The following is a 14,136-nucleotide window of genomic DNA, read 5'->3' on the forward strand; positions in this document are numbered from 1 at the left end:
CTATATACATAGTATACTTATATATTGTTTTTCACATATGCTTAATACTATATACATATTATACTTATATGTTGTTTTTCATACTATTCATACACATGTATGTATGAAAATTGGGAGAGAAGGAGGGAGGGAAAAGAACAGTTGTGCTCCATCCCACCATTTTTCAAGTAGTCTATGCACAATACTTAGGTACATAGAAATACTGTGCATTGTTTTAACCAAGAAAATAGCAATTTCACAAAGCTCAATCTAATATTTCATGAATACTGAAAAACTGCTGGTTAGAAATTGAGATCGCAGAAATGGATAAAACAGTCCTTGTCTCAGAAAAATTCATTAAATGGGATAAATAAATTCAGGCAGGCCAGTAGAAAGAAAAGAAACATTGAGCATTTTGAACTCAAGAAAGGATTAAATCAAAGTGCCAGTAATGGTTTCATAATTAAAACTTCCAAGTTAGGGCAAAATTAAAATGCTGAATTTCAATAGTAGACATCAGAAAGAACATAATAGTTAGAACGAAGTGTTGCAGAATATAAAACATGGTCCGTTCAAGGAAAGAAGTCCTCCAAAAATAATTAGACAATGTATTTCACCAAGAATAAAGGATGCGACATCAGAAAGAGGAAGTGAACCTATTGACAAGACACATGAGGCCATTGACCCCTTTTCTTCATGATCTTCCACCATTTCTACAATGGTGCTTTCTCCTTGTAGAAGTATGTTCAAGGTTTTACTCCCTTAAAGCATCCTCCTCAATCTCCTGCCCATTTCTTCTGCTTTAGGACCAACCAGTATTTAACTTCTGTTCATCTTTCAGTCTATAACATGCTGCCCCAAGAAAGCTGACATTATATATTCCTAATTCAATGATTTGATAGTTGCCAAAGCCAACCAAGTCTTTGACATTTTGGGGAGTATCCCATCATCAACTACTAAATTCAGAAACCACTTCCTCCTGGTTCTTTCTCCTTTGGTTATTTTTATGTTTCCATAAGGTGTATTTACCAATTACCCAGTCTTCGTTAATTCTATTGTTAGTCTGAGAAGAAAATAGTACAGTCTTCAGACACACTTGTAAGAACAATAAGGGAGTCATTTTAAAGATTTTTCAGTTTTAAATCCTGTTTGTGCATGTGTTTGGGCAGATGTATATGCACACGAGTACATTGCCCATGGAGGCCAGCTGAAGGTGTCAGGTCTACCACAGCTGGAGTTACAGGCAGTTGAGAGCTGGGAACTGAACTTGATTCCTCTGCGAGAGCAGAGTAACTTCAAAGCCATCTCCCCAGACTCCAAAAAGGAGATAGTTAATACAAAACCTGCTCAAAAATAGTTGACAGAACATGACCATCGTGACTATAGCTCTTGTCCACATATACTAGTCACTATTAATTGTAGGTATCACTCCAATTTCATAAACTATAAGGCAGTCCACTGCCTGTATCTATACCTCGCAGCAGTACCCAACATTAAGATCTGCTGTATTTCCAAGATCTTAATACAGATACATTATAAAAGTTAGATCCATACTACAGGTATTTTCACACCTTAATCATACTTACATAAATAGCAATTGCTCCTTTCAATGCTTTAGAAGTACCCAGATATCACTAATTGTCTGTCAAAGCTCCTGACTACTCAGGATTTGGGTTTTAAGTTTTGACCACAGAGGATTCCTCATAAACAAAACACCCAAGGCTCCAGAGTTATTTCCTAATCTGGTCTCTATCTCCTCTCCAGTGTCTCTCAAGCTGCCTGATGTAGAAAAGGGGGAAAGGGAAATCTGAAGTCTGGGATCTCGATTTTAATCCTAGTGCTCTATTAACTGGGTGACTATGGCTAAGGTTTTCAACTTAGTTATGAGAGTCTCAAAAATCATTATTTAGACAACTGGTCATCTAGATACTATTCAAGCCATCCCATTAGGACTAAGTCCTAATACTGTCTTTTTTTTTCCTGTTCTACTGTTCTATCAAAGAGCAGTTTTGGGGGGCTGCTAGAGAGATGGCTCAGCCAGTTAAGAGCACTAGTTGCTCTTCCAGAGGACCCAGGTTAAATTCCCAGCACCCATATGGCAGCTCACAACTGTCTGTAACTCAAGTTCCAAGGGATCTGACATCTTTACACCAATGCACATAAAGTTAAATTATAAAAAAAGTAGTTTTGACATCCACCTTTCCTCACACCCTTGTTACCTGTTATTCCTGATACATGTTTATCTTTTCTGTGAATAGAATCAACTCTTTTCAATGTTTACACTGCTTAACAGCCCCATACTCTTCGCTCTGGTAGTCAACCAATTCTTCCTCCAACTTCTCTATAGAGAAACCGGCTACTACCTCTAACTCCCACACACTTGTTCATCTCTTTAATCCTTGAAATTAAGCATCAGATGCCACTCTCCTTCCCAATATGTCATATCAGTGTCTTAGTATATACTGCTGTGAAGAAACACCATGACTAAAGCAATTCCTATAAAAATAATTTAATTAGGGACTTGGCTCACAGTTTCAGAGGCTTAGTAGATTATCATCATGGCAGGAAGCATGGTGGTCTTCATGGCCCTGGGACAGTAGCTGAGAATTACATCCTGATCCTCAAGCAGAGAGAGACTGGGCCTGGTATGGACTTCTGAAACCTCAAAGCTCAAACCCAGTGACACTTTCTCCAATAAAGCCACAGCTCTTAATCCTTCTCAAATAGTTCTACTCCCTAATTTTAAGCATTTGAATATATGAGCAGTCAAACCTTTCACAGATAGAATGCTTTTTGCTTAAGTTCACTGTACTCTTATCAAATCCAATGGGCAATTCTTAAACTTTTCAGGATATATTCTTTCTGCATGCATGTTCCTATTAATAGATCTTTGAAAAACACAAATAGGGAAACCTCCCGTGTATGACTACAGTTCTCACACATTTCAGTCTCAGAACTCTTTACATCCCTAACATTTCTAAGAATATGTATCTGTGCAGATAGACCTATTAGTATTTTCTCACTAAAACTTTTTGCCATTGCTGCAGTTATTAACCTGTGTCAATTTGGGGAAACAACCTTTTTTTAAAAAATATTGTAAAGTATTCCTGAAACTGGAGTTACAGACAACTGGTTAGCAACCATGTAGGTGCTGAGAACCAAACCTGGGTCCTCTGCAAGTATAGAAGCTGGCTATATTTTATTTAACCTACTGACATGTACCATTTTGAATTATATCAAGAAAACCCATTTTCAGATTAGTTCCTGGAAAGAAGGTATTTTCAGTTAATTTTAAGTCTTCCTTTTTGATACATCAAACCTATAATATTAACTTCTTAAAGGTTAATAACAGCATGACAACTGAAAGCATATGGATGTGGCCTTCCAATGCTGTTAGATTAAAATCTGTAAGTTCAACTCACACTTTGGATGGACTTTTTTTTTCAACTTAAATCTGACTTTATAATACTTTTATGTCAATCATGTGGTAAATACTGGTTCACTGAATTCTTCAGATCATGTGTTAACATATTTTTTGACTGTACCACAACTCTCACCAGGAGTCTTTTAAATATATATAGTGTCAAATTAAGTTTTCCAATATTCTAATTTCTTCTGGGCTCAATTTTATCACTGGCAACAAACACAGTCATTTTCTAATGAAGAAGAGACTGGCACCTTTTTTTAATTTTTTAAAAATCTGCCTAACAAATACTGCACGTTCAACAACCTTAGTTTGTCAGTGTTCTTTCAAGTAGGGGATGCATTTTTCTTGAAATAAAATCATAGAAATAGTTTGACAACCAATCTACCTGGGTATTAAGCAACAGTGTTCTCTACTTGCTCCCCATTTTTTATAGTACATATTCAAGATTTACTAAGCTTGATTTTCCTTTTATTACTTCCTCAAGCACATGTTTATGTAAAACTGGTTTGTGGGGTGTTGTATAAACAGCAAAATGATGGATGCCACAATTTAATGGCACTGCCATGATTCCTACTAAGGTGCCAGTAGCTGCAAACACCAACACAATTTAAAAGCAACTGATGGGACCAAGTATGGCGGCACATGCCTATAATCCCAGCACTTGGGAAGTGAGGCAGAGGAGTCTCAAGTTTGAAACCAACCTGGGCTACACAGTCAGTTTCAAGCAACTTGGGCTATGAGATTCTGTCTCAAAAGGAAAAGGAAAAGCCCATGGTATTTTAAAATTATTCAGTAGTTTTGACTTTGGAGACCTGCAGGGAGTTCACATATCTAGCACTGAGAGTTTCTGTCATAAAGACCAAGTTCCTTAACCATATCATGAAAAAGTCCTTCATCTTAGTAACCAACTTAGGTTTCTTTTTTAAAAAGTATTTTAATTAAAAGTTAGCATACACTCAGTAAAGGATATGAAACCTAATGAATGTTTGCATATTTGTATAAATCTGAGTACCACAACACATCAAAATAAAAACACTTCTACACTGCAGGTTTTTTCACAATAAAAACACTTCTATATTGTAGGTTTTTCTGTGCTCTTTCCCATCCTCTACACTCCATTTTTGTTTCAGCCCATACCTCCAACGGCTTACTGCTCAGTGTATTTGCATGTCTGTACATTTGCATGTGTAGAAGCCAGTGGCCAGTTTTCCTCTTCTTCAGAGGTATCCATGCTGTTTGTTGAGACAAGGTTTCCCAATGTCCTGAAGCTCATTTCTGTTGTCTTGTTCACATGCTTCAGGGTCTCATGCATCCCAAGCTGTTCTCAAACTGGCTATGTAGTAGAGAAAGATCCTGAAATTGACTTTTCTGCCTATATTACCCAAGTGCTGGGATTACAGGCATTACGCACATTCTCTGTGTTATGTGGTACTAGGAATCAAATCCAGGACATTTTATGCATTACAGGTAAGCACTCTACTCTTAGTTAAGCTATATACTAGTCTTGTCTATTTTAAACTTCTTATAAATGGAATAACAGGTAATCTTGTTCTCTGGGGTCTGGCTTTTTTAAATTATTATTTTGTTTTGTTTAGAGAAAGGGCCTCACTATGTAGTCCCAGCTGGCCTGCTATTTAGACCAGGCTGGCCTAGACCTCAAAAGATCCACCTGCTCTGCCTTCCAAGTGGTAGGATTAAAGGCATACAAACCCACACAAAGGAGATCTAGCCTCTTCATTATTATTCCAATATTGGGACTACTAAAGCCTTGAGACTTGAAAGTGCTCTATTACTGAGCTACATAAGCACCCTTTTAACAAATTTTTGACTGAGTCTAAAGTGTCCAGACTGGCCTGCCTCGATCTCCCAAGTAGCTATAATTATAGGTATACACCAGCCAGTATGAAATTTCTTCATGTTAACAGATATAGTTAATCACAACTTATACATACTATTACTTATGGACATGTAGCAAAGAATTCAAATAGTAGATATTACTGCTGTTCTCTGGCTATCACTGTTCTTCTCTGTATCTTTGAACTATAATAAATCTTAGCCATTGGTTCCTCAAACCCTGCTAGTGAGTAACTTCATGTGAGCATGGTCTTGGGATTACCTGACCCCAAGTCAGTGGGTATTTTTTTGTCATCACTATATTCTTCTTATTATTCAGATTTTAATATTCTCACTAAAATTCTATGACTATTCTTTTAAAAATATCACACTTGCCAGGCAATGATGACACACGCTTTTATTCCCAGCACTGGGGTGGCAGAGGTAGGCGGATTTCTGTGAGTTCGAGGCTAGCCTGGTCTACAGAGCAGGTTCCAAGACAGGCTCCAAAGCTACAAAGAAAAACACTGTTCCAAAAAACAAAAACAATAAAATCACTTATCTTCCTTTTGTGTGTACTCACACACATGGGTAAGTTTCAACTCTTAGGAGCTAATTCTCTCCCTCTGCTATGTAGGTCACAGAGATCAAACTCAGGTCATCTGGCTCAATGTCAACTGTTTCTACCTGCTGAGCTGTTTCCATGCCTCACTGTTAACTATTTCTATGTATACCTTTTTATAGTCAGATGTACTTGTTTCTCCTGTATATTCCTTCACTGTACACTTCTGAATTAAAATTTTAGTGATATTGTACTAGTTCCCCGAAAGTCACTTCCTATTCCATGCTCCTCAAATGAACACATTATTCCTTTTAAACACATAGTATCATCCCTTCTTCACTAAGCCTGTTTTGGCAAAGCCTTTAATTTTTACATACCAACTACCCATGTTATTTCTGTATAAATTTACTTTTATTTACAATATAACAGGTAGTTTTTTTACATGCCTTCATTCCCATTATACAACTGACTCTCTGAAAGAGGGACTATTTATTCTCAGAGTAGCCCTTGCCATATGATAAGAAAGGAATTTTTTAACAGTAACTTTTTGATTCCTGAGTGTCATATTACACTGTTCGTGGGTTCTGTTTTTGTTTGTGTTGAATTTTTTTAATCCAAATTTAAGAACCACAAATTCTGAAATGACTTGAATGGCAACAGTTTTGACGGTGAGAAGAAAAACACTTATGACTGAACTCTGTCTTGAGAAAGTGAAGACAGAAAGGATTCATGAAAATGTTCTCACCAGAACAATTCACTAAGGACCAAGGACCAGGGAGCTATGTCCTGGAAGCAAGAGTAACAGTAGGGGAATAGAGCACCACAGAAGAGACAGCAGCAGCTGAGAAGAATGTATGGTGGGAAAGAAAACTGAAAATATTCATAAAAGGTAATGGAGAAGGGAAGGAAGCATATAAGGGCCACAGCAAACACAAAGTATGCAATTATACCTAGGCTTTACAGTTCTAGAAGCTAAAAGTTTCCAAAGGGAAGTTTCCACCTTTTCCAACGATGTATTTCCCTAGCAACCCTCTTTAATGAGCCTAGTGTGATAGAAAACAGAAATAGCCAAACAGTTCTTGCCTGAAAGATAGCAATAGAGCAGCAGTTTTCAACCTGTAGGTTGTAACCCTTTGGAGGTTGAATGGCCCTTTCACAGGGGTCACTTAAGATCATCAAAAGTCAGATACTTACATTATGATTCATAACAGTAGCAAAATTACAGTTATAAGAAGAAAGCAACAAAAATAATTTTATGGTTGGGAGTCACCACAACAGGAAGAACTGTTATTAAAGGGTCACAGCATCAGAAAGGTTGAGAACTGCTGCTCTAGAGTCTCAAATTTAGTTGAAAAAAAAAATGTTGACTAATTGGGCAAAGGAGTAGAATTAAAATAGCTCTAACAGAAGAGCAAAGGGAATGAACTAATTTTGTTAGACTCTGAAACCTGAATCTGGAGTGATGACTCAGTAAGCATGAGGACCTGGGTTCAAATCTACAACACCCATATAAAAAGCTGTGCAGAGCAGCATGTTCTTGTAATCACAGGACAAACTGGCCCAGAGAGTTGGACCCCTGCAGCCCCTAGTGAACTGGCCTAGCTGAACTGGTGAACTCCAGGTTCAGCAAGACCTGCCTATAAAAATATAGAAAGTTGAGGGCTGGAGAGATGGCTCAGAGGGTAAGAGCACTAACTGCTCTTCCAGAGGTCCTGAGTTCAATTCCCAGCAACCACATGGTGGCTCACAACCATCTATGATGAGATCTGGTGCCCATTTTGGTGTGCAGGCAGAACACTGTATACACAATAAATCTTAAAAAATAAATAAATAAAAGAAAGTGGTTGAAGACTCCGGAGGTGGACCTCTAGAACACACATATACCAAACACACACACACACACACACACACACACACACACACACACACACACAGCTACATTTAACATGCATCAGATAGATCCATATCTAGACCTTTAGAATAAACAGCAGTAAAAAAAAAACAGCCTAAATTTTGATCAAACAGATCAAACAGAGCTATGAAAATTCATTTGCCCCCTATACAGAAGGACAGGCTGAATCATAGGGAATACAGCACCAAGATGTAAAAACAAAAAAAGAAGCATTAAGTGCTGAAACCAAATGGATCAGACTGGTAAAACGTAGAAGTTTCAATCTTAGGAATTAGGAATTAAACAGGAATTAAGTAAAATAAAATCAACAGAGCAGAAGGTCAAGGTGTAAGAATATAGATGAACACCCAGGCCTGAAGAAATGAGCTCCAGTTCTAACTATATAACCAACTGCTGCATAAAATTAAAAACAATCAGCTACAAAAAAAAAAAAAAACATTTTTCTTCCCCTTTGTCCATTAAAAGAGTTAGAAATTATAACCTGCACTTGGTGTCAACTCCAAAGTATACCCAGAAGACAGGCCTCCAACATGTTTTGAGCTTTAAAACACTTCCATGGCTATAGCTTTAATTAATAACAACTACTCAGGAGAAAGGGCCAGCTCAGAAGACAGATGGTATCTGAGCCCAAATCCAAGAGCACAAACTAAACTGTAGGGTGTATAGGTGTAGTAACAAAAGTTTGGTATCAAAAGACACAACCTCTTCATATACACATACACATTCCTGCCCACCAAGGTAGAGGAAGGTTATTTTCAAAGGAGTCCTTATCAAAGGAGACTGTAGGGAGATATGCTAAATCCATCCAGATGGTACCACACCAGCATATCATGCTGGTGAAGAATAAAGAGACCAGTAATATTATTAGTCAATTTACTCTTAAAATTAACAGTGAACCCATTTTTGGCACTCAAGTCAATCTTTAGACCAAACCTTCTGGGGAGTCTCCAGTTACCTTACAGTGAACCCATTTTTAGCACTCAAGTCAATCTTTAGACCAAACCTTCTGGGGAGTCTCCAGTTACCTTAAGGGAAGTCAGCACAAAATGCCTTAAAAATAAAAACAAAGAATGTTGACTCACTGTACTCTAAAAGAGCTACTTGGAGCTAGAAATGGCTTAGTGGTTAAGAACACTTGCTGTTCTTGCTGAAGACCTGCATTCAGTTCCCAACAGCCACATAGGAACTCACAACCATCCATGGACACACACGGTGCACATATATGCACTCAGGCAAAAACAAAAACAAAAGATAAGCAAACCATTTTAAAAGGAGCTACTCAACCCATAACGAAATAATCAAAGAAGTGGAGTTGAATTCTAAGGTAGTCCATCCCAAGTGTTCACCTAAACTATTCAGTCAGGAACAGGAACACCCCCACACTAACACTTAAAAACACTGAATTTATAAGGCAGTAGCATAACCCCTAACAAGAATCTTTTTAAATCCCTGTGACACCAAAGAATTGGAAATTACAACTATAATGTTATTTCTAAAAATAAAATGTGAATATCAACTTCTCATGAAAAGTCAAATACCTTCCTACAAAAATGTGAGAGGACTCAGTGGAAAAATGCACTTGTCACCATGCCTCACACCTATGTTCAAAACCTGGAACCTACATGGTATAAGGAGAGAACTGACTCTTCCAAGTTGTCCTCCAACTGCCACACACGAAGTAAATGTAAAACATATGATGCAAAACATATGAAATAACAGACTTATCATTCACTTGTGTACTGCAATCAAGAAATGCCTACTACTTGATGATCCTATCTTCAACATAAAAACTTTCAGCACATTGGGTCTGTGCTTCAGAAGATGAGACCTTCATAAGCAGCTTTTAACTGAAACAGATTGCAAACAGCAGCTGGGGGAAACAAAGGACATTGCAATGCTGCAATGTGGGAAGCAAAGGGGGTGGAGTTAGCAGCAGCATCCAAGGACTTGAACACTGAAAGGGTGCAATCAATACTTCTTGGTTTTAAATCAAACAACAGATTAAAATCCCAAATCATTCTTGTAACTGCCTCACCCTATGCTCTATGTCCAACCCCATTTCTCATTTGTCCCAGGAGCTTTGGTGCAAATTCTACCCAAAGTCAGTTCAGTTTAGACTAGAAAAACAGATTTACAGATGAGATTAACACAGCTGTTCCAAAGCAGAAAAATAATTTGTTACTTGATCCTGACTCTTTTATTGCCTACACCATTAGTTACTGGAGATCAGAGTCTAAAAAACATCAGTTATTGGAGTTATGAATTCCCACCCAACTTCAACAAGAATTACAAACTCACTAATTTGCCCTTTAAATGGATATAATTTTAAGTCAGTTATCTAAGGGACCTCATACCAGTGAATGAAGCTTACACACACAACACTTAGCACTAGAATATACAGTAGCAAAGATAGAACTTCCATATAGATGCCCCAGACTTACCCACTGCTCTCTGCTTTCCCAACTCACTAATATTGAACTCAGACCTGACTGACTGGCTGATAGAGGATGTTAAGGAGGCTAAAGTCAAGCAACAGTTCCTATCTTTACTAAAACCATCCCAGCATGGGTAAAGAAGTGGCCTTGCTTGTATTAGAGCCTGTGTTCTCACATAAAAAGCTAAATGCCAAAGGCTTTGCATATACTCACCCCTCTTTTAAAGCATTAAGAGCAAGATACAGAAATAAATATTCCTGTAGATCCTTCCAACCTCAACTAGCATGACTAGATACTAAGCCTTGCCCAGAATTAAAGACCCAGTCCCTCATTCCTGGGTAAGGGTCCCTTTATGCCCTGGAAGATTATCATTTACAATTTTACAATTTTCTGCACACACAAAATCAAACAATAACAAAACCCACCACCAATAGAAAAATCCCAGCCCAGGTCAACCCAGCTTTATTACTCAGGAGGAGGCTACTATATGTGGTTCGAAGTTCAAAGTCAGCCCAAGTCACATAAGGAGCTCTTGAAGATATGGAACTAAGGGGGGGGGGGGACAGAAGAGGGAGAGAGTGAGGGGAAAGAAGGGATGGAGGGAGAGGGAGGGGAGGAGAATAAGGGAAAGGGAGTGTAAAAGGAGAGGAAAGAGAGAGAGGAACAAAATTTTAAGTCTTATCAAGTCTTAGAACTCTAAGAGGCATCACTAGAAGAGTTTTACTTAAGACAGAAAAGGTGAAATTAATCATCACTCTACTTTTCTCAATCTTAAAGCAATTATATAAAATTTCAGGGTTGGCAAGATGGCTCAGCAGGTAAAAACACTTGAGTCTGAGCCCTGGAACTCAGGACTCTGTGCTGAATGGACAGAACTGACTCCTGCAAACCATTTCCTGATCTCCCTACCCATACACACTCTGGCATGCACACAACTGCCAACACACAATTACTAAAAAATAAAAAAATTAAAAACAATTATATCATTTAAAATCTGTCTTGTCTGAGGAAAAAATATTGAAATTTTATCTATGTTGAACATGAAAGTCTTTTTGTATAGAAGGTTGGGAAGAGCTTTTCTCCAGACCTCTGGCTCTCAGGATCATCAGCTAACTGCTCTGACATCATGAAATGGTAGACACAGCACATTCCTTCCAGGCACTAATGCTCAGAAGACCTATATTGACTTCCACAGCAACAGGAGATTGCTACCACTACAGCAATTTTACGATGTAAAAATGGGACCAGCCCACAATCCATATCATCCATCACCAATAACCTTTTGGTCCTTGACAGGCACACATGTAACTGGTTGGGATAAAGCAACAAGACCACCCAGGATCTTATTCCATCACTTAATAGCTTTTGTGAGCTGATATTTGAGCCTCAACTGCAAAACAGGAAACTCTATATAGAGATGTCTACAGACTGACTCCAAACCAGGCTTCAGGTTGAACCCAACATTAAAGATATTGTGTTTGTTCCAAATTGTCTAATTTTTTACTTAAAAGCTAGGGATTCATCAACAAAGGGGGAGAGTGTCAAAGGTCCATCAACTCTGGGTGTGCAGTTGTTTTTCAGTAATCATTTAATGAGTTTCCTTTAGGGAGGCATATACATATTCACTATAGGTCAGTGGGTGCTACTCTTCCCTCATCTTCAACTCACTTATTTTACCTTGGTATTATCTGGGTTTATAATCCTCCTTAAGGATGTTTTACAATGAGTCAATTGTGCCTGATGAAAACACTTATTGAGGCAGCCATTATCAATAGCTCCTTGTTAACAGGTTTGGTGTTGTTCTTACAATCGTGCAACTTCTTCTTTCACACTCTGCTTCTTGAGCATCTAAGTGTGCCACGGCAGTGTAGTTGCCTATACTGAGAGAACCCCGGGACCATTCCCAACTACAAATGTCCCCATGAACATGAACTGCATGCGTCAGCTAACTCTTGTCTGCTATACAGGCTGACACAGCCTCCCTTCCACACTGGGGAGCCTCTGCCAGGAAGCTGTCTGTAGAACAATCATTGGAAGGGGGAGCAAGTGTTTTTATACTTAAGGCTGACTTACCTATACAACTGTCAGCTTTCTATGAACAGAGCATGCAGTGTCAAATGACTGGAATTCAGATAGCTATGCTAACAGGGGTGGGGGGATGGGGATGGCAGGTGGTAAACAATACAGAAAATGTGGATCCCAGGCAAGTTATTAAGAGGAAGGTAAATGATCAGTGGCGAATTCTGAACTGTCCTTGGGCCTCCTGATAGGCTGGAACCGCGGTATGCATCAGAATTCAGCGGTTCATCCCTTCTACATACCAGGAAAACAATCACTGGCTTGTATTTCTGAGGTCTGTTTTGCCTGGGGTTTTTGTTGTTGGTTTTTGTTTTTAACAAACAGTTTCTATCCCTATACTCACACAGAACCGGAGCATGAAAGTGAAAACTCAGCAATGTCTGTGTTGCTACATGTGGGTCCAAATGCCTGAGATGGCCTGGAGAAAGCTGGTACATGCATACCTCCCCAGAGCACTAAACCCGACCTGCTTGCCTTGGCCCCAGCAAATGACGCAGACCAGCAGTTTACCCAGGTGCCAGAAGCTAGTGGGGAGGCAGCACGGTAGCCAGGGAGACCAAAAGAAGCAGTTGCCAGAGAAATGCATTCATCAGAGTCGGCCTGGAGGCCGCGGCGGGGGATGGGGGGGAGGCCTGAGGCAGGCAGCTCCGGGCTAATCCGGGTCTCGGGTGCTTCCGACTTTTCCCACACGCTCAATTCTGTCTGAGGGCAGAGTACAGTGGGGTACAGCCTGCAAGACGTACAGGGCCACTTCAGACCATGGCACGCACACACGAGGCTGCACAGTACCCTGGAGCCCAGGTGTGCCATGCTTCCTCGTGTTGAGGGCCACTTGCAGAAACAATGGTCTTACAGGGTCCCCTGGAAAGGAAGCTCAATGTCACGAGCGACTGGGCCCACCAAAGACACTTTTCTGGCCTGGGTCCCCTTGCCTCAGGGAGCCGAGGCAGACATGGGCCTTCCCCCGGGTGGCGTCCAGGCCCCAGTGAAGCTGCCTGTCAGCCCTACCCGCCCAGCTCCCCCAAACCTGAGGCCATTGCTGGAGGCCACGCGAACCCATGTACACTCCCACACCCCCAAGTTTGGGCACCTGGCCTTGCCGCCTGAGAAAAGCTGGGAGACACCCACGAGGCCACATGAGTGCGTCTGGCCAGGCCGCAGAGTGAGGAAAGCGGACGCCGCCGAGGAGGACAGCGAGCAGGCTCCACGCCAGCGCCCCCTCGCGGGCTGTCTGGCTCCTCCTCCCGGCCCGCGCCCCCAGACCCGCGAGGTTCCCGGGGCTGGCCCTCGAAGCCGGGCCACACGCACGCACGCACGCACGCACGCGCGACCTCACCTGGCCCGCTCCACCCTCGGGGCTCGGGCTCCGGGCGCAATCGAACGTGTGAAGCCACGTGACTTCCCCGGGCTCGGAAAGCGCGCGGCCAGCACGAGGGGCCCGAGTCCTCGGCTTTAAAGGAGCCGCGGCGGCGGCGCCGTCGTGGCGCGCGTCCCCGAGCGCGGACCCAGGCTGCAGGGGTTCCACCGCCCTCCGCGCCGCCCTCTCCTGCGGGTCCCCGGGGCGACTCTGGAGAGACGTGAGCCGCCAGCGTTGCCGGCCGCCTCGGCTCTCGCTCTCACGTGCGACGGCTGCGGGAAGAGGAAGTGTTGAGGACGCCCGGGCTGCCTGCCGCGCGGCCAGCTCCCGTCTGGACATACGTTCGAGGCCACCGGGAGTCTGCAGGCGCAGCTCCGAGGCCCCAGCGGCCGCCCCCGGAGGGCCGCGGTGCCTTTAAGCCCAAAGGCCTGAGTCACGAGGAAGCTCCCTGCCCCCCCTCGCCCCACACCGCTCCACGAGGCCCGCGACCGTGGCATGTGACCGGCGCCCCGCCCGGGACGCTCGCCCGGGCGGCGGTGGGGGCCTGTGGGG

The 14,136-nt window shown here is 41.7% G+C and overlaps 1 protein-coding gene across 4 annotated transcripts in view; it reads right to left on the reverse strand.

Moving 5' to 3' along the window:
• The window catches only part of Cpeb1 (cytoplasmic polyadenylation element binding protein 1), a 92,086-nt gene extending 77,950 nt beyond the window's left edge, over positions 1-14,136 (reverse strand). The window contains exon 1 of one of the 4 annotated variants that reach the window (XM_051206640.1): positions 13,564-14,136. In XM_051206640.1, the coding sequence (XP_051062597.1) occupies positions 13,564-13,923 (360 nt within the window). In that variant the 5' untranslated portion in view covers positions 13,924-14,136. Of the gene's footprint in view, positions 1-13,317; positions 13,507-13,563 lie in introns of those variants that run through there. The other 3 variants (XM_051206645.1, XM_051206644.1, XM_051206643.1) reach the window with 3 other exon arrangements.

This window comes from Phodopus roborovskii, unplaced genomic scaffold (genome assembly GCF_943737965.1).
Source record: "Phodopus roborovskii unplaced genomic scaffold, PHOROB, whole genome shotgun sequence".
Lineage (NCBI taxonomy): Eukaryota > Metazoa > Chordata > Mammalia > Rodentia > Cricetidae > Phodopus > Phodopus roborovskii.